The sequence below is a fragment of the Tachypleus tridentatus genome, chromosome 8 (assembly GCF_004210375.1).
Source record: "Tachypleus tridentatus isolate NWPU-2018 chromosome 8, ASM421037v1, whole genome shotgun sequence".
In the NCBI taxonomy this organism is placed as follows: domain Eukaryota; kingdom Metazoa; phylum Arthropoda; class Merostomata; order Xiphosura; family Limulidae; genus Tachypleus; species Tachypleus tridentatus.
This window is the reverse complement of record NC_134832.1, coordinates 91,188,155-91,212,694: the sequence shown is the minus strand read 5'-3', so window position 1 is coordinate 91,212,694 and position 24,540 is coordinate 91,188,155. Positions and strand designations below refer to the sequence as shown.

Genomic DNA, 24,540 nt, shown 5'->3' with positions numbered 1-24,540 from the left:
TAACTCTCTTATTATAAAAAATTAAATTATTAAATATTAACCAACAAAATAATTAATGCTACCGATACTAAACAGTCTTATGTCTGAAAATCTTGCTTATTAAGTTTTAACCTTTTTAGTTGAATATGGCATGAAACTAAATTGAACAATTTTTTTGTTAAAAATGTAGCTTAAAATACACCCTTTATTTATTGGTTATCATTTAAACCAATGGCAGAGTTACTTTAGAGAACAAAATCTGTCACAAGGGTGTATTTTTTACATTAAAAAAAAGAGAGTAGTTAATTAAGAAAAAAATTAGGAAAGTACATCAGTTGTGTTTTGTTCAAATTGTAACATTAGTTTATGTTCATTAAAATAAATTTTAGCAAATATAATGATTAGATAATTGATTTATAAAGAAACATTTTAGTAGAATTGTATTACAAAGTCATTTTACAGCATCAGTTAAAAATACTGTTGGGAACTTTTCTATATGAAAAAGGAAACTGAAACTAAACACTATTCAGACATGTGGACAACAACATGGATAAAAAGGGACCAGTTGGTCCTTTGAAGTTGTCCTCATTCTCTTACCCTTGCAAAAAGTGAAAATTTAGCCCATCCTTTATGTTTGAAGAAATGATCAGTTACTCTTTTTAACTCCTTTACATTGCCGTTCTACATTATTTCCCACAGAAACGTCTATAAATCAATCATCCTATTAGAAATATAATATTGTCTACACAAACTACCCTGCCTTCTGTCCTCTCATATTCATAATATAGCAAAGAGAAATCAGAAGTTTTTATTCTTTTGATTACCTCCTTTTATTAAATATTTATATAAATGTATCAGATTTTATCAACAGTGCAATTAGTTTTCTCTTTTTGCTTTTATGGCAAAAAAAAATGTTTGTTCATTACTATATTTTATTTTATACCTCTAAGCTAATTTTCTAACAACATTTTGCAAATTACATATGTATGCAACGTATCTCTTATTTAGCTCTTATCCAAAGATCTTCATAAATCAATATACAAACCATCACCAAATGTGTTCTCTTTCACAGAACTGTGAACCTTGGTTAAGATAATCATGTTAGTTGGACAAGAGAACTGTTTTTTAAAACCATATATAGAATCATTAAATTATATGCCAACATTTTAACTGCTTTTTTAAAAACTTAGAACAATAGGTTTCAGTATTTTGCCAATAAACAAAGTTAATATTCGTGGCTTGATAATCTGGATCTGCTTTAAATTCTTCAAAAAAGAAAATTGTAAAAGTTAGCAGTCTTCCAATCATAAACATTCAATATTCATTAATTTATTGTAAAACTACTTTGATGTCTTATGATAACTCTTATTAGATTAGTGTTTTCTGCTGTAAACATTTTCCAGAATTTTTTAGGGTTGTTTCTTTAATATAAATATAATTTTAAGAAAGTATTCTCACCTTTAGTAAAATTAACAGATTAGAAATCATCTATCATCTTATTCAGTAAAAAGGTTTGTTTTTTTTAACTTCAGCTATTTTCTTTTTTCCTCAAGATTTTAAGTAAAGTTTCTTAAAGGGTAAACTGTTTTTTTTATTCTTATTTTTACAGTTAATTTGAACATAAATACCCTTAATCTCAAATTTTATATTTTTAATTAAGGTACTTTTGTAAACCTCTTGGCCTAAACAACACTTTTTTTTGACAAACATCACTTTATTTTACCTATTTCTTATTCAGTTAATGTATTGAAACTTTAATTCCCAGTCTGTCTAAATTATGACACATTATTTTGAAACTGGAAAATTTCTAACTAACCTGAATTATTCATCTTTAAATCAACTTTGTACAAATGCTTAAAACTAACATGTTAAAAACTATCAAGTGTCATGTTTTTAGAAACATAAGTTTCAAGTTATTATAGATAAAAAATGTATTTTTACTAATTCTGAAATGTTTTTGCAAAAAAATATATGGAAATAATATACTGTTAATTTTTCAACATTACCTGAGAATCTCACAGTTTGATGAATATTTTTTGCATAGAGGACTACAAGACATAGAATATGCCATCTTGGTACTATGAGAAAGAAGATCTCCGTAAAACTCCCTCTGTTTTAGATGGAATTAATTTGGAAACAGAGCAACGATACAGGAGAGAAGGAGCTCGTTTTATCATCAATGTTGGAACTAAAATGGGACTGTATCTTTATTTTATTAGTGTATAGAAACAATCAAGTTTTAAATTTCTCTATTGTTAAGTGAGAGTTTGTAAAGTTAGATTAGTTACTGACATAACAATTACTAGCCTTATAGAAAGAGTTTTGTTAAAAGTTGTTTGTTTCCAGTAACTGTGAATAACATTAAATTCACATGACAAAAATTTATGGACAAAAATTTTCATCTTCTCTAATCGTTTTCTAAAAGTCACAAATTCTGTAATTTTGAAACATAATTAAGATTGATTCAGAATTGAGAAACACAATATTTGTACAGTTTTGTATTTTCTTTTTTGTTATAACTAATGACATAGCTTAGATTAATTTATTTGTGTTTTTCCTAAATAACTACTTAGACGATATGATACTATGGCAACTGGAGTGGTATATTTCCATCGTTTTTACATGTTTCACTCATTCAAGACTTTTCCAAGATATGTAAGTTAGGTTACTTTATTATTTAAAATGTGTTGCTTCTAATTATGTAGGTTTTAAAATTCATTTTTTGATTATTGAATTGTCAAAAATTGTTTTAGAAACCATCAAATTGAAATGCATGAAGTTAGAGATTAGGAATATTGATTTTTTCTTTATATGTATTTTCATATTAAGATTTTATATTCATGGAGTGTAGAGAGCTTGCATTAAAATCAATAGTTCCAAACCATACTTACCTCTGCTAACATTTTAGCTACTTCTTGATCTCCAGTGTTTTCACTCTTTGTACATCTAAGCATTGAGAATGCTTGCTTCAGTCTTTTATAACCCACTCAAATGCTGTAGGCAAATTTTAATTTACAAATTTCCCTATCAGTTTCAGTGTTCTGTCTATCTAGGTACTGTACATAAGTACCTCATTCCAGTAATGTAATCACTTTTCTTGACAAAGCATTCGGCACATGTTTCTATCAATAGGAGTGTTATGTTATTTAAGTTACAAATTTGAATACAGTTTTCATATCTACAGTTATCTTTTCATTTATATTTATAAAGTACTCAACCAAACAACAACAACAAAAAGAAAACTTACCAATGGTAATGAATTTCTGAGTTAATGTTTCTACTCTAGAGATCAAGCAGACTTTTCTTCCACCTCTGCTAGCTGGTATTTGTCAACATCCTTGGGAGTGGTCACACTCGCTCAAAGCTATCTTTGATATAATCTGTTGTGACAGGGAGGTGTGTATGTAGACAAAGGGTGTTTCTCTGATGGGTCCTGAGACTGGTTTTACAGATGACCCAGGAACATCTAATGGGAATTTACACTTGCTTTTTCCAACTCCTTCTTTTACTAGGCCAACCTCACCAGAGAATCATTTTGATCAGCAGCCTCCAGTCCCATTTCTTCAATTGGTTACTCAGGTTTGTGAGCTTTCAGGGATCCTCTCATATTGCATTTAACTCTACTACTTCCTTGTTAACATAAAGGATGGCAAGTGACTACTTGGTTTTTTCTTACTGTTCATGCTGCAAGGTTTGTGCTTAGTTACATGATGGAATGCCTATTCCTTGTCTTCTACATTTATAAGATTGGCATCACTTCAAACAAATCAATTTTACTAGATTTGTTTTACTCTCATGACTGCCCTAAGGTATTTATCTTTAATCCAACTTTTGTCTGAAATTTATCCATGTTTTCCTCAGCAATTTGAGGAAGAGTTGGATATTTTTCTGTTTCTACTTCAGTCACATTGTCTTCTTCCATGCTTTTTTGGTTTCCTGACTGGTCTTTTATTGGAATTTATCGGGTAGAGATTCTTTGTTAGAAAGGGTTTGTTTACCATTTTCTGCCTCAGAGAGTTATATGAAACTCTGTTTCTCCATCTCAAATTGATACTGCTCTTTTACATTATTCTTTATCTTCCTTGGCTTGTAGTCTTTCTGGCTCTAATTTAGGAACATCAGCCCACAGTGCTTCCTGACACCCTCCTTTTGTTCCCATATTAGGATCCATCTGTATTTTCAAGGATCTTCTTATTGGGTGTATTGATGATAACAGCATCAGTGACTATCACTGGAATAAAAGAGCAGTGGGAGGATGATTAAATTGCTTCCTGGACACCTGGAATTCACCAGGGATCCATGGGTACTACAGGCTCTGGATTGAGGATTGGTCATTCAATTTAAATGACCTCCACCATTACCTATTCAGCGTATTGTCTTTTCACATTCAAAAAATCCACAGTGAATGGAGCTTCATTCCCAGGCCATAAGATAGTTGTTAGTAAAAGAGACAGTATAGAGGATTGATCCCATTCTTCCAGGATTTTAGTCCATTTTTCATGGTATCAATCTATCTATCTTAACTCAACCACTCTTTACATCTTCCTAGCTTCACAATGAAATATTTCCTCAGTCTATGATGTCACTTTTCACCAGGGCTCTGGATGATCAAGTTAGATGTTATTAATGCTTTTCTTCATATTCATGGAGCAGAATCTTTGTGGAGGTTTCTCAAGTTTGTTCAGAAAGGTCAGGTGCTACAGTTCCAGGCTCTTCCTTTTGTTTTTCCATCAGCATTTCATGTAATCTGCAGAGTTGTTTAAGGTTTTCTTGGTACCTGCATTCCTTGCACTTGAGCACATGTTATTATATGGATGGCTAACTCCTTCTGGCTCTATCCCATCAATTAGCAGTACAACACTCTCAGATTATCCTTTCAGAATCCATAAAAGCAGGTTTCATTATCTGATTGGAGAAATATATTTTGTCACTGACATGTTATCTTGTCCATTTGGGTGTGTTTTTCAATATTCATTTAAGTTATACTCAACAAACCCTTCTCATGGTTCAGGCCATGGAGAAAGTTATCAGGCTTTTACTTCTGTTTCCTCATACTGTGTGGGTGATTTTCTCTCTCATTTGGAAATGTGAGTGGGCATCCATTATACCTCTCATCTCTTTGGGACAAGCATATAAGGTCTTTTCAGTCATCACACACAACCAATAAATCATGCATTCTGATATTTTGGATCATCCCATCTCATTATCCAAAGCAACATCATTGATTGGTAGTGGTGATTGGATCGGAGCAAAACTACTATTGGAGTACCTGTTGTACCATCTTGTCCCAAGATTCCTCTTTTCACAAATGCATGTCTTTAGGATTGCGAGGCTTATCTTTGAGGTAGTTTGGACAGAAAGCAAGTCTACTCTCTATATCAATGTTCTCAAACTTCTTGCAGTACATTGGGTGATGGTTCAATGTTTGTCTCTCTTGAATGGAAAAACTGTCATGATACATTCCCACAATTCTGTGGTTGTATCTCAGATTTCTTGTCAAAGAGGCACATATTCTTAATGTTTTTGTTTTCATACTTTGGATCTTCTATAATTGGCTCATTTTCATCATATTGGTCTTTTAGCACATCATATTCTAGGAATAATGAATTTAATTAGCAATCACTTTGGTCAACCCATTCAGATTCGTTCTGTGGAATGGATGCCTCATTGCATGGTTTTTCAGTGGATTTGTTCTCATTTTATATCTCCAACTATTGATGCTTTTGTAACTCACTGGAAGTGTCAGCTGAAGTTGTTTTGGTCCCCAATATCTCATTCACAAATGTTTGCAATAAATGTATTCTGTCAGAAGTGGATAAGTTTACATCTGTATTCCTGATTTGGCTATTGTCTTGGGATGTGATTATGATTCTTTCCACTACCTGTCAAGTTCTATTGGTTGTACCTTATTGGCCAGCTTAAGCATGTTTTCCACTTCTTCAGTATCTGCAGAAATATCCACCTCTCATTATCCCTCATGGAAATCTCTGTTGAGTGAACCTCGATCACACATTCTCCACTCACAAGATTGGAATCTCAGTATTCATGTTTGGAAGTTATGCAGTATTTTGCCTGACTTAAGGTATCTCTTTACTTGACTAAATCTCTGTCAGTCAACCACAATAATTTATCAGTGGAATTGGAATATTTAATGTCAATTGTGTATTAAAAGGAATTTAAACCTTCCTCATATAAAAGTATTTATCATATCCCTTTTTTTTAACTTTAGTATGTGACAAGGATCTTGCTTCTTGTTTTGTTTAAGGTAGCTTTATATAAGGCATCTTTATACACTACTCTCAGGTATTCTAAGTATTGGAAGGTTTTTGAATCCATAGTTCTATCAGGTCTACTAAAATCGTTTCATACTCTGACTGAAATGACCTTTTCAATTACTGAATTGGGATTTTACAGAAATTTTACATGCATTGTCATGTCCTTTCGCTTTGTGTTCTTTGTTTCACTTAAATTGTATTTTCTTTTGTTATTGTTGGCCTGTAGACATTGTCAGTCTAAGTTCTTTGCAATCCATGTTCATAGGACTCTTTATCATTCCACATTTGTCCTGCTTTACCCCAATAGTTTTTCTTCCTAAGACTGGCAGCTAAAGAAGGCAGAATGATCCTTCTTACCAACCTATCTTCCAGCCATTTCACACCTTTTAAGACCATTTCCATCCTTATTATTTGTTATTTACTGTCAGGGCTCTTAAGTGTTATATGGCTCATTTCAAATAGTAGGAACTGATTGTTCATTTGTTGGGATCTTTCTATTTCACATGACTCATTCCTATTACCCTTTCAAGGTGGCTTTTCAGGTTAATTCAGATGGCCTTATTGTTACAAGAGAGGAAGCTTTTACTTGTCACATCTTATCAGAATAATCATATCTCTATTAACCACCAAGTTGAATTGCCTTCTGGAAGACATTGTGCAGGCTGCTATGTGGACTACTTCTAATACTTTCCTATCTCTTCACTTGCATGATCTGGAAGTTTCATGCAAGTGAGGGTTTTAGACTACCCTTATAGCTATTTGACCATATCAGTCAGACTTGAACCAGAGGTGAGTATTTTCCTTAATCATATACTCTTTTATTTCCAGGGTCCCTTTATTTTCCACTGGGTCCAGCTCTGTAGTGAATGTTGTCCAGACAAGTATGCTTTCACTTTGCAATTGTGCACTAGCAACCACATTCTCTGTAATTACTACAGGTTACAACAGGCTCTGTTAAAATGAGGGGCTCCATAAACTATCTAAGTGTCTACTGGATGGTATTACCTTATTATAGATTGTCATTCATGTACTGTCATGTGTATAGTTAAATATGATCCTGCCTGTCCCTACCAATTTTCAGGTTGAATAGACTGGGATCGGTTTGTTTTGAAAAATGTTCACCTATTTCACCATTTCTCGAACACTGTTCCTCAGAACTCCCTAAATTGTTTTATCACCTCAGACTCTAGTAAGGAAACTCTGGAGTCCTTACCATCCTCAACTTCTAGTCATTGGGGTGGCAGACAGATGCTTTTCCTACAGAGTGTTCAAGTGTGTTCCTCTACTTTTGGAAAAGAAGATGAAGTTGGGTATTCTTCTCAGATGTCAGTAGGAGTGGCACCAGCCTCCATAGGAGCCTACTCACAGTTCTGGTTCAGATTTGACATGAAGCTATTCAGTTGTGGAGTGCATGGCCCTACTTTTTGATCAACATTGGTTTTTTTATATTACTTGTGAAACATGGTCCACTATTTCCTCATAATTTAGAATACAAAATGCTCCTATTCTAGGTTCTTTATTGAGGGCAGATTTTACTTCACCTTCATAATTCCAGGGACAAACAGAATACTCTTTGTCTACTTGGTTTGTGAGTGGAATGAATGTTCATAATTCCAGACTATATGAATTCTGTTTCTTTGGTTGAGTATGGCATAGGCAATCACATCATTCAAAACCTGAGGTGTTGCCTTTTTGGACTTTTCTTGGTGGAGGAGAAAGAATGTCCTCTTAGGTGTTGCTTACTTTCTTGTCGTGATAATGGTGGTGTGAAATGCATCAATCTGTGGCCACAGGTTGGGATCCAATCGAAGTGTGTGTGTCTAACATTGAAGTCCAATAGCCCTGGCCACCAACACAGGATATTATCACCTCTTGATTCCAACCCCATGTTGAAGAATCTTTGCTATCTGATTGGGGCTGGCCTGTACTGATAATTATTCACATTCTATTTCACCTTTGATGTAGGAATTATGAATAGCATACCTCTTCTGGATGTGGTGCAGTTCCCATACTTTTTTACTAGTTTTTCTTTTGGTACACACCTTGGATCATGCCTACATCTGTTCATTCACTTTCTGAATATGGGATTCTATTTGTAGTGTCAGTAGGTGATAAGTATGTTTTGGAATTTAACATTTTCCTAAACTGAAAATATATTTCCAATAAAACTTACCTCCATTGACACTGTACCTTCCCATTAAAAGCTGGGTTATGTATTGAATAAAGTGATTACATCATTGGGATGAGAGCTTATATACACTATCTAGATAGAAGGTGCTTTGAAAAGACATTTGAGTGGAATATAAAAGACTGGAGCAAGCATTCTCAATGCCAAGATAAGCAGAGAGTGGAAATCCTAGAGATTGAGGAATAAATGTAGTGTCAATGGAAGTGTTTATTATTCAGAATACATTTTCAGTTTAGAAAAATCTTAACTTGTCAAAATATACAAACAATGTTTCAATACTTAAGAATATAAATAAATGTTAACAGACACTGTATATAAAAAATATAATTTTCAGTGAGTGACAGAAAAATAATACTCATTGCTAAAAAAAACAAGTAGGTTTAGGTTTTGTACACTTTGATTGTAAGATGGTGACATGCTGTGAAGTATTCATCATATACTGAAGATTGCTAAGCTATTCAGTGAATGATTTACATGAGATGTATGCCAGAAATTTAAGATGCCAGTACCCATGAGAATATGCCAATATCTTGATGTTCCTGATGTTTTTGGAAGATATTTTCAATGATAGTGACTCAGAGACAGAAATTTTTAAAAACAGATGATAATTCTGATAGTGCTGAATCAAACTGAAATGAGAATGGAATGATTATCAATGATGAAAAAGAACAAGTTAGTGAAGAAGCCAGTAGAAATGATGCTGATCCCCCACCTGATGTACTGGCTTCTGATGGAGAACAGAACTGACCATGGTAGAGAATATGGCTGTGGAAGGGGTAAAAGTAGGAATTTTAATAGAGATTGAGGTGATCTTGAACAGGGCTGGAGTGAAAATATTGTACAGCCAAATATCCCTGCATTCACAGGCACCCCTGGCCTACTTGTCCAACTTCTTGATAATGCTGACCCTATTGACTATTTGTCTTATTCTAACAGATGATTTTATAGATCTGCATTTTCGAGAAACTGACTTCTGTGCTTCACAATTTCTTACACACATCACTGAAGGCGAAATCTCACGCTCATTTCTGAAAATATGTCATCTAAGAAATGTGGAAATTTCTTGGACTTGTTTTCCTTACTTTTGTAATAAAAATCCTTAGCTAAATATGTATTAAACTATAAATGCTGTGTTAGCCACACTATATTTCAATAGTGTCATATCATGAAACAGATTCCTTATGATTGCTAAGTTTCTACATTTTAACAATAATGATTCACAACCCAACTCGTGTAATGAAAGTCTGTACAAAGTGTTCTGTTTATAATCATATCATAGAGAAGTTCCACACACTATAAGTGACTAAAAAGCACTTGTTATTAGATGAGGGGATATTGAAATGGAGGGGGGGGCTCACATTTAGAGTCTTTTACCTTCAGAAACCAGACAAGTATAGTATGAAGTGTTACACACTTTATGAATCAGGTTCAGAGTACGTTTGTAACTGTAATCTTTACTGTGGTATGGAATGGTCCATCATTCAAATTTGTGATGATGACCTTAGACCTTTGTATGGTCAGAATTACAATGTATAAATGGAAAACTTTTACAATGGAGTACCAGTATCTAGTCATTTGTTTGCAAACCAGAAACAAACTTGTGGAACTGTGCAAGTCAACCATGTATTCCCACCATCTTTGAAACTGGAAGACATCGCTCCGATAAGGGTGGGGTTGTATGTTAACAGAAGGACAATATACTACTCCTTGCATGGATGAATAAAAGTTTAGTAAAGATATCTACAATGCATAATTTCTCACTTGCTGTTTGTAGAAAGAAAGATAGACCAAGATTGTAAATCACATAGGGGAGCACTGTATATCTGTACTGGATAATCTAGATACACAATTTTTAATTGACACAATACGTGTAGTTTATGTACAGTAGTTTCCCTGAAATTTTATAATAATTGCATTGTCAAAAGATGCAAATTTTATCAAGACAGCTCACAATCTTTTAAAAAAAAAACAGCAGTCCTACAATTTGGAGAGGGTTCTGGTCCTAACATTTAATATATCTGAAAACAAAAGAGTGTGTTATAATTTTGTTAGTTATAAATTCACTTGAATATTGACTTGATGTTAATTCTTTCTTAAGATTGGTGTACCTGTTACATTGTTCCATAAAGATCTTCATAATACAAGACACAAGAATAATTTAGATTGGGAAATGAAAGTTGAAACACCACATTTTGAAGATTTAAACTTAGATATCTTTAATATATATACTGATAGTAAATAAAATAAAATTGAGTGAGGCATTTACTTTGTAAATTCAAATACCTTAAAAGCTAGCATTAAAATTATTTTGTCATGGGTTTATGCCTGTATACAAGTCAGATTATCACTTGTTACCTTATACATAAAAGTGAAATATAAATACACATATAAGCAAAATGCATCACGTAATTGTGTAATTTATTTTTTGTGTTTTTGTATTATCAGGTTACTGCGTGCTGCTGCTTATTTCTTGCTGGTAAAGTCGAAGAAACTCCTAAGAAATGTAAGGACATTATCAAAACAGCTCGAAGCCTTTTAACAGAACAGCAATTCCTACAGTTTGGAGAAGACCCAAAGGTATTGTAACTAACAATATTACTTACATTGCTGATGAGTAATTATTTATTTTTGTTTAAATTAACAATGTGAAAAAATAGTTCACTTTCATAGGACATTATGAACTGATCACCTTATTTTAAAAGATAGAGATATATATGTAAAAAACCCTTTATAGTGTTTTTGACTTTCACGTAAAAATATAAAAAGATATTGACCTGCAGAGTTGATTTGTATATTACAACAATCAGAACAAAATTGAAGATGTCGGTATTATTTCAAAATCATATTGTTTTGGTTTCAAGGAAATAAGCACATTTAGCAAACCAGTAGACAAGTTAATTTGTTTTTCTCAAATAAATATCCAACAAAATTACTTGTTTGTAGGAAGAAGTAATGACATTGGAAAGGATTCTTCTTCAGACTATCAAGTTTGATCTACAAGTAGACCATCCTTATGGACATCTTTTGAAATATGCAAAATCATTAAAAGGTAAATTTTTTTATATTATAAGTTGTATCATGACACTTCAGTTTTCTCTACAAATTACCTCAATAATATGAAAATAAGTAATTCTTATTGTATAAGTAATGAAATTGAAATATGTTAAAACCCTTAATCATAACTCATAACACATTAAAATGTAAAGAATGTAACCAAAATATGTTACTATCTTATAGCTATATAGATTTATAGTTAATTTTGAATTACTTTTGTGAAACTAGCATATGTAACAATGTGAAGTTGATATTCTAGCCTTACCATGTTGTTTACAGTCACAAGTTTGTCAACTTTTAAAGCACACCACTCCTTCTTGCTAGTATTCCATAATACACCTAGTGTATAAGAATGATAGTTTTCCAGAACCTGTTGTGACAATCTTGTCACAGAAGTCTTTAGGCATTGCATCCAATAACTCAACCCTTGTATCTTAAATATGGAATAGCATACATATCCATTTCATTCTCCGGATGCTTAAGATATGTAATGGTTAAAACATTATTTCATGGAAAAAAATTTGTCTACACACGATGTATCTTGCTTTTTTAGACAGATCTTTTATGATCACTTTGCTTGCTGTAATTTAAGGCGTATAAATGGCTGTTGTCTTTGACGTTTTTGTTTGTGAAAGCTCGCCTGCTAAAAATGTCACACTTTGATTACCATAGCTGGATTACAGATTGTTGCGGGATTCTCTCTTAATGACCCTAGACTTCCAAGTTGATCTGTAATTCAACTGTTGTCCAAAACCATGAAGTACAAGGAATATACCCATCATGTAATCTCTAATCTCCATATCTAAACACATCTTTCATGGTCTAAGTGTATTAATATTTTGTGTCAGAAAGGGCTATAACATACCTTTCCTACAAAAGTACCAAGCTATCAGAATTTAGTTTTGATATATGCTGTCCTGACAGCTTTATATCAGCTGTGGCTGTCATGTGACTTACTGATTTGCATATTAAAAATCATTTTAATAATATAGTGTACTCAACCATGTGTGTGTTTAATTTTTTTAGTTTTAGGAATTATTTTATTTGTAGATGCATAAATTGTTGTATTTAAAAACCTGATGTATTTATATTAGTTTTTTTTTATCTGAAATATATACAAAAATAGTTTATATTAAACATTGTGTTCAAACAAACTTATATTTAAATTTAGTTAAGTGTATTTAGAAAACTTTGAAATATTAAGTTTTGGGAGAATTTGTTCCAGGTGATAAACAAAAACTACAGAAAATGGTTCAGATGGCTTGGACATTCATCAATGATAGGTATGTTTTAATGCATTCCTTTTAAATATCAAAAAAATATTTTACCCCTAAGGAAAGACTGGTATCACTGATAAATAATCTATTGAAAGGTAAAGAAGTTGACATTAATAAAAAATCATAAACTTTTTTTGATGATTTGAACTGTTCAACTTCATGTCATTCATGCTGAAACAATTGTCATTTAAGCGTTTGATTACACTATGTGACACATATTTTGTTCCTGGATAGTATGTGTTTTTTTTCTTAATTGCTTATGTTGTAAAAGTATAGAAAATGGCCATTATTCCCTTTAAACTTTGCTTTTGTGACCTGGATAACGAAATTTAGAAATTAATGTATTTTCTATGTAAAAATGGGCATATTTGCACGTTTTCATTTACATAAGATCTGAATAAAACAACATATGAATCGAGATTTACATGTATTTATACTAAAGTTATACAAAAATGTTTAGAAGTGAGTAGTTTTTTAAGATGTGTGACTGCAATGTAAATCACTTTCACGTATCAGCCCCCAAATATAGTCTCCCATCATGTTTTGCACAGGCTGGCACCATTGTGGCAGAAGCAGAGCTCATCTTGATGAGTGAAGAAGCTTGAAAAATGTTGGTGATGCTTCCTCTGATTTGTGACTTGTACACTTTCATCTAACAAATCCCACTCCTTGAGCCTAGATGTCAAAAGCTTGGCATTCGACTTTGTTAGACCAAGATCTCTGATCAAGTCATTGAGGTCTCTTTGGTTGGAGTAGTAATGGGTTTCTTTCACCAACTGCACCTCTGAAATTGTAATTTGGATCTTTAATGTCTACCTCCTCTTCTGATTTGCTGCTCTCTTCTGAGGATGGCTGCTTTCTCTCTAGCATAGTGGGTACAGGGAGCTCAGGGCAGTGTGTCACTGGGGTGATGGATGATGGTAGGTCCAGATACATGATAGCAGATGCATTCTTGCCAGCCGAACATTTGGAAGGGTCCACCATGCAGAAGTGGCAGTTGCTTTGAGTGGTCAGTGATTCATGCCAAATTCTTAGAATAGCAAACTTCATGACTCTTTTCCCCTCTGTACCATCCTGCAAAAGAGCAAAATAAAATTATGAAAAATAAATTTATTTCATCTGCAACTAATGTGTAAGAGGCTCATGCAAAATATTTTATATGTAATATTTTTCCTATACTATTGGAAATTTAAAAAAAAAGATATTTAAATTTTAAAAGGTCTAAACTTTGTATAATATAAAATCTTACTATTCAAGCAAGCAAATATTGTCCATCTTACCTTCTAGAGTTTTTTTTGCAGTGCTTGCAGGTAAAATGAGGTGCCCATGGTTTGCCTTGATTCCCGACAGGCATGCCGAAATTTGCCTTGTAGGCTTCACACATTTTAGTAGATGCTGTCACAAAGTACTTTTTTGCTCTTGTCTTGATAAATTAGCCACATACACAGCAGAATGCATCTGGAGAATGCTCGTAGCTTTTTGATGCCATCTCTGATAAAATCAGATAGGTCTATGTGCTTACTTAGGCAGCTAGAACTAAACTGAAGTGGTAAGTGGTGAGCTCCTGTATATATATTACCATGGAAAGCTCTTGAAAATTCTAAAAGGTTCTAGAAAATTCTCGTAAGTTCTACAACATTCTAGAAAGTTCTTGAAAATTCTTAAGTTTAAGAAAATTCTCTATCAGCTACTCAGCACTGAATCTACCTGGAATGTTCTGGAAAATGGGTAAATTTGAAAATTTCATTACCCAGGTCACAAAAGCAAAGTTGGGAGAGAAAAATAGCTCTTTTCCACTTATTTTGGACATAAGCAATTGGAAAATAACACTTTCTGCACAGGAGCAAGAAAAAACTATCATATTGAGCAACATTGCCATATCAGTACTGGATGTAGCAGATATGGTGTAACTGAAACATTACTACATTCATTTTTATATGTGCTCCTAAGTTCATAAAATCTCTTAGGCTGCTAAAAAAAAGGAGTTTAAAAAGACAGTTGTTTTACAAGCTTAATTACTTTGTTTTAGGATTATTTATAGAGAACTGATATTTTATGTAAAAATTGTATATTTAGTATGTGTTGTAGATAGATTTTTTTTTATATCTTTTATTTGGTAAGAAGTAACTTGAACTTGTAAACTACCCCATATTATGTAAACACTTTTTTTAATGCATCCGTCAATACTGATGCTTTGAGCTATATTGATATGTGTATCTCCAGGGCTTGAAATTGAGGTGTAGTAATCCAAAGTTACTTGTAGTTTTGAATCACACTCTTTATCTGGAATGTGCTGAAGCTACTTGTAATTACTTGGAAAACTAATGTATGAAACTATGATGTGAAATCTCAGTGAAGTAAATACAACTAAAATTGAGCAAGCTGTTGTGAAATGTTTTATGTAATAATAAACTCTGTAAATAGTAAAGATGTTTTTTAAAAAACGAACAAACCAAAATACAACATAAATTAACCAAAAAGTACAATATCGAATTCGGTCTTTTCTTTCCAGACAAGTGACAACTGCACTGTTTGTAATTCATCACAGTACTGAGACAGAATGCAATATTAAAATACTTGTGTATGAATGGCTTTGCAATCAGAATTCAAAATTATTTGTTCTTTCTGTTATCCTCTGATGATACAATGTCAATGTGTGTAAATGCATTTTTCATTGCGGTCTTTATTCAGACTCACTTTGAAGTTAAAGTAGCATCAGAAACCAGATTAAAACACCAACCATTTAACACAATTACTCATCTATTTCAGTTAAAAGTGCCAGAGCCTCAGTTATTGTCACTCAGACTATATATATTACTACTAATAAATGCAGCTGTATTGATACATTAGCTTTACTGACAAACATGTTTATGGAAAAAAATCTAGTTTAAGTTAATACATTTCGTAAGCATGATTTACATATAACTATACTGATAAATACATATTTGATATTGAAAATAGTGAGGAAAGGATACAAAAGATAATTACTACAGAAATCAACGATCTGTGGTGGGAACACTAATTACACTGGTTGTAATCCATCAAGTCAAGTATAAAGTTTATAAAACTAGAAAAGCCATACTATGCCCAGTAATAGTAATATAAATCTAGTCATTCTGCTCAGGACTGAAATATGTATCACAAGTTGGTCAAAATCAAATTTTGATTATTCGACGATATTCAAATGTTGTACTTACCTTCTGTAAGTTTGGTATAAATTGTAGATTATAATTCAAATGTTATTTATATATATGAGTTAAATTCTTAGTTTAAAACTAAATATTAAAATAATTACTAAGTCTTTTGTTTCATATGAATTACAAACTCAAGTTATCAATATTGACAAGCTGTAATATAAAAAAACACATCTTTTTATTTTGCTAAGATATGGCTTGTATACTGAATCAAACACAGTGGTTCCTCTTTCCATTTTCTAAATGGTCCCTTATGTACTATTACTTCAATATATAACATCAATAACTAGTTGACAGCTTAGAATGTCCCTGTCATGGTTTTATCAGAATAGTCCCTTCATTTTTTATTTTAACTGCATTCCATCTTTCTTTCTTATTCATTTTCATGCCTGTCTACTGTCCAGTCTCTGGTGGCATAGTCTGGTTCTCAGGTCAGGCATCACTTGCTTTTTCTCATTTCTTTAGTTATTTGTTATTAAAAACATCTTTCCTTTCCCTGTTGTTATCCTTTATTTCTTTTTTTTTTGTTGTTGTTGCACAGGCCACCTCCATATTTCAGTGCTTCAGGATTGGACGTTCATGTGTTGTACTCCATTCCATTACCTCTGGTTTGCTCATCTTGCCTAGTGTTCCTTATTTCCCCTTTCCCTCATAGAGCATTCTCCCCTTTACTTGCAAATGGTATTGATGTTACATATTTTCTATGCTGTCCCTTGCTCATTGTACCACAGTCCATGTCCTCTCCAGTCTCCAGTTCATTCCTTACTTTCTTGTCTTCATCTTCTTGTGATCTTAACTCATTTTCTCATAATTTTCTTTTTCCTTTTTTAACCTTATCAAATTCCATATGGACTTTTATTCTGGTACGTACAATTTGTTGTTGTCATTCCAGGCTATTTCTTCTGATTAACCCTCTTCCTCCCTGGATCTTTTTCCCTTTATCATTCTCAATTGGGCTTCATGGTTTATCCATGGCTTGTTCCTCATGTTGCCTTCTCGTTTGCCTAATCGCTTTTTTTCCTCTACATCAATCCTGAAGAATATTCTACCTTCAGGCATGTTGTTTACCACACAAGCATTCATCACTCATTATCTCTATCACGTCACAGTTTTTGTATTTTTGGAGTAATCCTTATTACCTGTGACTATACTTCACACTTCAGTGCAGCATGGACACTGGATAAGTCTTTCTTAATGCTTTCTTTTCTTACAAGAGGCCCTTGCTTTGCTCTTGGATCCTGTTCTGTAGCAAGTAGTGCCTAACAAAGTATTCTTTAACTATTAACCTGCAGTGTATGCCATGTTGACTGCCTGCTCTAATCCATGGCTTTGCACAGTCAGGGTAGAGAGGGGGTGTTCCACAAGATTTCCTGTAGATGAATAACCTTATGATACTTGCTTCACAAATATGTTTGTTCTGGACTGTACCACTCATGTTCAACATGGGTGAAGCAGATAAGGATACCTACTCTTCCCTATCAAGCATTAAATGAAGAATTCGGTATGATCTGCTTTTCAAAATAAGGTTTCATGATAACCCATTGCACTGTCTCTAGTGATGACTGCCCTTTAGACTGCACAACACCCAAGTTCTTTCCACTTTCAATTTGTTGGGGTGGTGAACCATGGAGGCCACCTCCTGGATAGATTCCATGTCAATGACTATAATTATTTGGGGGGGGAAGGTAGAGTGACAATGTGTTACTGGTATAAAACAATACAAGATGGTGGTTCCCTATCGAGATTTTTTATAAGAGTGAATTAATAAACCAAACAAAATTATACTCTCACTAACATGAAGTTGAGCCCTCACATGCAGTTCACTCCTTAGATTGGATGTCCTTCTCATACCCTTGTGAAATTTCAGTTCCCTACAGAGGAGGTTTTGGATTACAGTGCATCAATCCACCTAAGTCCTTACACGCATATGTATCTCAAAATGGATGCTGATTATAATCCTTAATTCTTTGGCAGGAGGGGAAGAAGGCATGATCTACATCCTATCCTCATGGGATGTCAATTCCCTGTAGAAGAGGTATTGGAAGCTGTGCACCTGCCACATATGGTCCACAGCACCCTAGCCACATTACACCTTGCATTTTCCATCCTTGTGTTTTTCACATTATACACAAAGGAGAAGAATATACCTGGTTTGTACATTTTGTGGTTCCATTTTTCTTTGATGTTCAGAGGTATCCATTTGATGCTTTTGGGGATATTTGTATCTCCTTCCCATTTCAATGAGAAATTCTTGCTAATCTTGTAAGAAAGGGTAGAACCATATCAGAACTTATAATTATTCTACCTTGAAAATGTATTTGTGGTAGGTACTTACATCTGCTCACACCTCCCATTCTTCCTCCCCACTACTGCTGGTGCTCACTCCTTCTGCCAAACTTTGAAGAGGGTTAGATAGGGCATCGTAGAGGAAGCTGCAAGTGTCACCTGAGCATGTCATACTTCTATTGGTTAACAAGTGAAACATGATGATTTACATGAGAGATGTATTTGAATCATCAAATTTCAGCATGGGGGAGGTCTATGGCATGAGTTAGTAAAAATGTTTGCAGTTAGGGGGCATCACTAAACAAGAATAGCTAAGCTTATGAGAGGGGGTATGTACCTCTTGGAAATACCTTTTTGGCTGAAGAAAAAATGTAATTTATTTGCAAATAATTACACAATCTTCATGCAAGTCTCCAAGAGGATAGGTACATGATACTCACTGTTGGTAATAGAAGTGTTGAAAGTAGAAAAGTAATGTAATCAAAATTTTTTTTAGATAATTAGTAATTGCTCCTGAACTGCTGTTAAGAAGGGATAGATAATCTAAAAGTTGAATAGGTATTAGACCATAAATAATGGATTAAATAAAACTGGAGACACTTTTTATAGATGAATCCAATTTTTAATTGTTTGGCAACAATTTAATATATTTTTATGGTACCTCTCAAACTTCAGGCTCCTCACTTTTGGCTGAAGAGGTCTTGGTTTTAGTACTTCATGAATTGGAGTCCATTATGTGGCTTATGCTGCCACCTGATCCCAGACCAAATATTTCCTTTTCATGCTAAAAAGAGTGTTGAATAGCCTCTATCCTTTGCTATGCCCACTGACCATTTTCAGCCTTCTTTTATATGGTGTCACAGATATATTACCTTTAGACTGTCTTATGACTCCTTTTCTTCCCTCTGCTATTCTGCTCCTTCCTCTGATTTTCTGTTTTTCCCTTCCTCTCCAAATATCAAGGTCCATGCTAACTAGTTTGTTGCACATTACATTCTGAGGTCAGCATGCCTTATCCCCCTCATATATCAGATAATTATGCTTTGACATACCATCATTTGGATTTTCTGTTTCTCAATTCTCAAACCTTAGCCTTTGACATAGGTGCAGTGTTGTAACTCTGTCACCTCTGTGAGATTTTCCCACCTCCATTTGTACCTCTCCATTCTCCTTCACTAGTTTTCCTCCAACCATCTTCTATGTGAAGGTATTCATCATTCCCTGTAAGGTTTCTAGAGGATACTTACTCACTTATGTAGTACACATTTGTGTGCTTGTCTTCTCAACTTTTTTCTCTAAACTTGGCTTGTGTGTTTCTGGAATATCCTGGGTAGGGATGCAGTGTTATTTAACATGCATCTACCCGTAGCTTAAATAATGGAATCTCTTTATGACTCCATATTTGAGTGTGTAAGATTCTCTTGCTTTTGGAGACTTTGACTTCCATGTGAACCCTCATTCTCTTCTGTTGAGCTCTCATACACACCTTGCATCAGGTGTTGCATGATCAGTGGAATCATGAATGGGATTCACTGGATGACTCTGTTTTCTTTCTCCCTCCACCACTACATATTGATTTTTGCCTGGTGGCTTAGCAGAGGCAACACCACAATAGGTGTTCCTCTCCTTTCTCTTTATCCACAGTTACATCTTTTTACAGGTGTTTTTCTTGTGGGTTGGGTAGCAATTATAAATATCTAGGAAGTTGTTGATCTTTGTTTGTTGGGCTCTGGATCATTTCCTGCCTTTAATGCAAGGCAAAATGGTTATGATATAATCCGACAAGGCAACTGTTGTCTCGTATATCAGTTGACAAGGAGACACCCAATTCCATTTCCTTTGTTTCTGAAACTTAGAACTTCTATTCTGAACCCACTCAAATTGCATACATTTACAGACATTGACTGTCCCATCCCAGCAAAATTCTTCTCATTAAGTGGTCTCTTGATCCTTGGGTATTTTAATTTGTGTGTAACCAGTGGGGTACTCCTCTTCTGGATGCATTTCCACCTATCTCACTTCCAAGCTACTCTTTTTTTTTAGTCCTTGATTCAACATCCTTTGGTTTTGGCAGTGGATGCTTTCAGTCAGGATTGGTCCAGTCTTTACCATTGTGCCTGTACTGTTTGTCTCCTTCCCACTGTTTTATCCATTATCAAATCCATTCTGTATTGAATCATTTTTATTGCACCTTTCTGGCTTGCTTATTCTTTGTTTTTAGTTCTTATCCTTTTTCAGTTCACAGCTGACTATTGCTTCCATTTCTCCTCCTTACTTTGACAACCTCAGTTACCAGTGTATCATTCCTCTGTCACCACAGTCTTGCTTCACACATAACACTTGTCCCAGTCTCTTGCAAGATGGTCTGTACTCTCCATGTTCATTGTTTCTCTTCTTTTCCATTCAGTCTGCTGTTCCTCTTTAATATCAGAGAAAATGGCATGGTTTTATCAGTGGTATTTGCACCTTGGATACCTCCCTTGTTCTAGTGTGATATTTGTCTCCTAATTTTCTTATTCAGCTGTTCCACATTGCTTCTTGTGTATCTATTGCTAGTTATAGGGCAGTCTTATCCATTACCTTCTGTTTCTCCTATTCCTATTGAGTGTGCTCTTCTCCCTTTTGTTTCATTTGTTTTGTTTCCTTTTTCTTTTTTATACTCTGCTCCTTCCAGATTGAAACCTCCATTTTGTTCTCCAAACCCCTCCCCAACTTCCTCTTGAAGCTTTTGCTACCTGTGCCCTATACTATTTGTCCCTGTAGCTCTATTTCTTGCTCCTTTTTGCCTTTGGTTGCTGTTGATTGGGTGTCACTCTAAATGTTATCTTGGATGGAGGCAAAGGCAGCAACTGAGAGAATGGCCAGGTCCCTTCACAAAAGGAAGAAGTCAAGCAAATATGAACATAAATTCAATTCAAATCAAACGACCCGACTCAGGGTCTGGCAATAAAGTTGCCTGGGATGGGATCTAAACATCCAATGCCTAAGTTTTTGCTGTGGGGGAAACGGAAGTGCCCCGAGAAAACCCACTTTCACAGGACAGGCGCCGAAAGTTTTGCCTATCGTGTGCCTGATATCTGAAAAAAAGGAATACATATTATTGACATGAATTTATTTCTTTAGATACTTTGTTGTGTAATTTGTGATTCTTGAAATATGTTGTAAGGTGAAATGTATTTTGTTGGTGCACTAGTTAATTTGTATAGTGATGCCGTTAGTTTGTTTCTATTTTCTGCTTTTAGATAATATTTGTGTGATATTTCCGTTAGTCTATCTCTTAGTGTTGGTAAATTGCTAATTTGATGTATATAATTTACTGGCGTGAATGATGGTAGACTGAATGCAGATCTTAGTATTCTGTTCTGTTGAACTTGAATTTTCTGGAGTGTGTTATTTGACATATTGTATGTTACTTGACATCCGTACTCTATTAGTGGACGGATGTAAGCTTTGTATGTTTGGATAATGGTGTTTGGTGAACATTTCGATTGTCTACTGGTTAGAGTCATTAGGTGTGAAATCCTTTTTCTAATTGATGAGTGTATATTGTTTACATGTTTTTTCCATGTTAGTTTTGTGTTGAAAGTGATGCCAAGGAATGTGATGTTTTTGCTCATGTTAATGGTTGTATTTCCGAGAGATAATTTTATTTTTTCTAGATTTTTTCTTTGCTTTTTTAATTTCCTGTAGAAGGTAATTGCTTGTGTTTTGGTTGGATTTAATACAACTCTCCACTTGTTGCTCCATGTTGAGACGTTGTTTAGTGATTCTTGTACGCGAGACGTGGCCATCACTGGGTTTCTGGAGGTGCTCCAGATAGCGATGTCGTCTGCGTATTGTGAATTATGGCGTGTATGTTAGATTTGGGAAAGGTATGTCACTGACGAAAATTATGTATAGAGGTGGAGAGAGGGCTGATCCTTGGGGCACTCCTGCGGTTATATTAAATGATTTGGATATAGTTTTATTGACTTTTACTTGTGCTGTTCTATCTGTTAAGAAATTTGAAATCCATTTAACTATCGTGGGATTTATTTGCAGGTGTTTTAGTTTGTATTTGATAGCATTGTGCGATACGCTGTCGAATGCTTTTTTGAAATCTAGGAATACCCCGATGGTTACCTGATTGTTGTTGAAAGCTTTATAGATTGATTCAGTGAGTCGTGTGAGGTGATCTGTTGTTTGCCTATTTTACCTGGAGGCATTTTGGGATTCTGGTAGGATGTTATTCGATTCGCAAAAATGGAGGAGACGGTTGGAGATAATTCTCTCCATCAGTTTGCTAAGGCAGCTTAGCAGACTGATGGGGCGGAAATTATCTGGATTAGTTCTGTTGGTTTGTTTCTTTGGGATCGTGGTTATGATGGCTTTTTTCCAAGTGTCAGGGTAATATCCAGTCGCTAGTGAAATGTTCATGATGTTTGTGAGGTGTTGTAACAGGAGAGTAGAGCTATTTTTCAGAATAATGTTTGGTATTTGGTCATGTCCGGGGGAAGTATTCTTCAAGTTCTTGATATTAATTTTTTAGTTCGGTTATGGTTATTTTTCTATTGATTGAACTTGAGTATGCTTCTAGTGTCTCGCCAGGGAATCGTGGTGAGAATGAAGCTTGGTTTGTATTTATGAACTTGTTGACATGATGTTGGTGTTGTGTGTCAAAGTCTTCTGAGTTTAGGTCGGCTTTCTCTACGTTCGTCCTTGCGATTTTATTGTTGTGTGTGATATGTTGTAGCATGTGATTTGTGTTTTTGTCTGAAGCAATACTCTTGAATTTTTTCCAAAATTCTTTTGGATTGTTCTTGGTTTTTTCTAAGTTTTTACAGAAGTTTTGCCAATTAGTTTCTTTTGCTTTTTTAATTTCTTGTTTAATTTTTGTATTTGTTCTATTTATTTCTGTTTTAATGTGTGGATCACGTGTAACATAGTGTGTTCATCTTAATTGTCTGCGTTTTATTATTAGTGCGTGAATTTCTGGTGTTAGAGTCCATTGAATAAGTTATTGCTTTCTTCTTGTTTTAGGAATTGTGTTTCTTATGGCTTCTGTAACATGATTTACATAATTGTCTAGTTCTGTTTTGTTGTTAGCATGTTCAATTGGGTGGGGTAGGTATGAATCCAGTGTAGCATTAAAAGTGAGCCAGTCTGTTTTGGTGTAGGTGTATGCGGAGGGAGTCACGTGCCACGGCAGGGTGGCGCGGGTGAATCATACATGACATGGGGAAGTGGTCACTAGTGATTTCATCATGTACTTTAAAGTTAGAGATTCTGTTTACCATGTCCTTGGGTACGATGATGAAATCGAGTACATCGTATGAGCCGTTGGCAGCTGAAAAGTGTGTAGGTGTATTGTAATTAATTAGGTGCATTGTATTACTAAAAAGAAAATTTTTTATGCACAATCCTCTGCATGTGTTTCTGTTTCCCCTTAGTTCTGTATGTGGAGAATTAAAATCCCCAATGATAATTGGTTTGGGTTTGCGATTAACACATTTTTGAAGGAAGTTAATGTCGATATCTTTAGTTGGTGAGCAATATATGGCTAGAATCGGAACAGTTAGCCGGTTGTTAAAGTGTATATTACAAAAAATGGTTTCATTGGTGTTAGATCTAAAGGAATCTTCTATTGAGATTAAATGCGATATTTCTGTACTAAAGTAGGCTATTATACCTCTGTTGTTTTCTGAGTGAGGTATGCTGTGTGTGATGAATCCGGGGATTGTGGTGTTTTGTTTCTCTGTGCAAAGTGTTTCTGATACGATGATCATGTTGGCATTTATATGTTTGTTTATGTTGTATATTTCTATCCTTTTGTCTTTGAGATTTCCTTGGCAGTTGATGTGTAAAATTTTAATGTGTTGTATCATTGTGTTGTTTTATTTCCCTTGCATGAATTTTGAGTGAAAGATGGTGTGGTTTGAGGTGGGGAAGGTGAAAGTAATAACTTGCAAGGCTACACACAGCCTTGAGTGACTCCTGCCTTGATTCAAATGTGGGGAGATCACTCAATTCTATTAGCATTGCTAATAAATTTGTGGTGAATTCTGTGGGGTTGAATGCTTGTGTTGTTTTTTAGCGTGTGACGTCTGCATAAGTACGTGTTGGTTGAGAGTTTTTTATTTGTGTGTCTGTTGGAGTTTGTAGTAATGGTTGTTTGGTGATAAGGGTGTCGTGGGTTTGATTGTTATTGTTCGTGGTTTTGAAAATAAATTTGTTTCGTATCTGAGTGTATTTGGGGCAGCCTTTGGAATATTCTGTAGGAATATTTTCTCTTACCCTTATATTTCCCC

The 24,540-nt window shown here is 34.3% G+C and overlaps 1 protein-coding gene across 4 annotated transcripts in view; it reads left to right on the top strand.

Annotated features, from left to right (window-relative positions):
* The window catches only part of LOC143222928 (uncharacterized), a 50,765-nt gene that overhangs the window by 8,085 nt on the left and 18,140 nt on the right, over nucleotides 1–24,540 (top strand). For all 4 annotated transcript variants that reach the window (XM_076450149.1, XM_076450147.1, XM_076450146.1 and 1 more), the window contains 5 exons: nucleotides 2,024–2,180; nucleotides 2,553–2,634; nucleotides 10,888–11,019; nucleotides 11,386–11,491; nucleotides 12,722–12,779. In XM_076450149.1, the coding sequence (XP_076306264.1) occupies nucleotides 2,044–2,180; nucleotides 2,553–2,634; nucleotides 10,888–11,019; nucleotides 11,386–11,491; nucleotides 12,722–12,779 (515 nt within the window). In that variant the 5' untranslated portion in view covers nucleotides 2,024–2,043. The remainder of the gene's footprint in view (nucleotides 1–2,023; nucleotides 2,181–2,552; nucleotides 2,635–10,887; nucleotides 11,020–11,385; nucleotides 11,492–12,721; nucleotides 12,780–24,540) is intronic.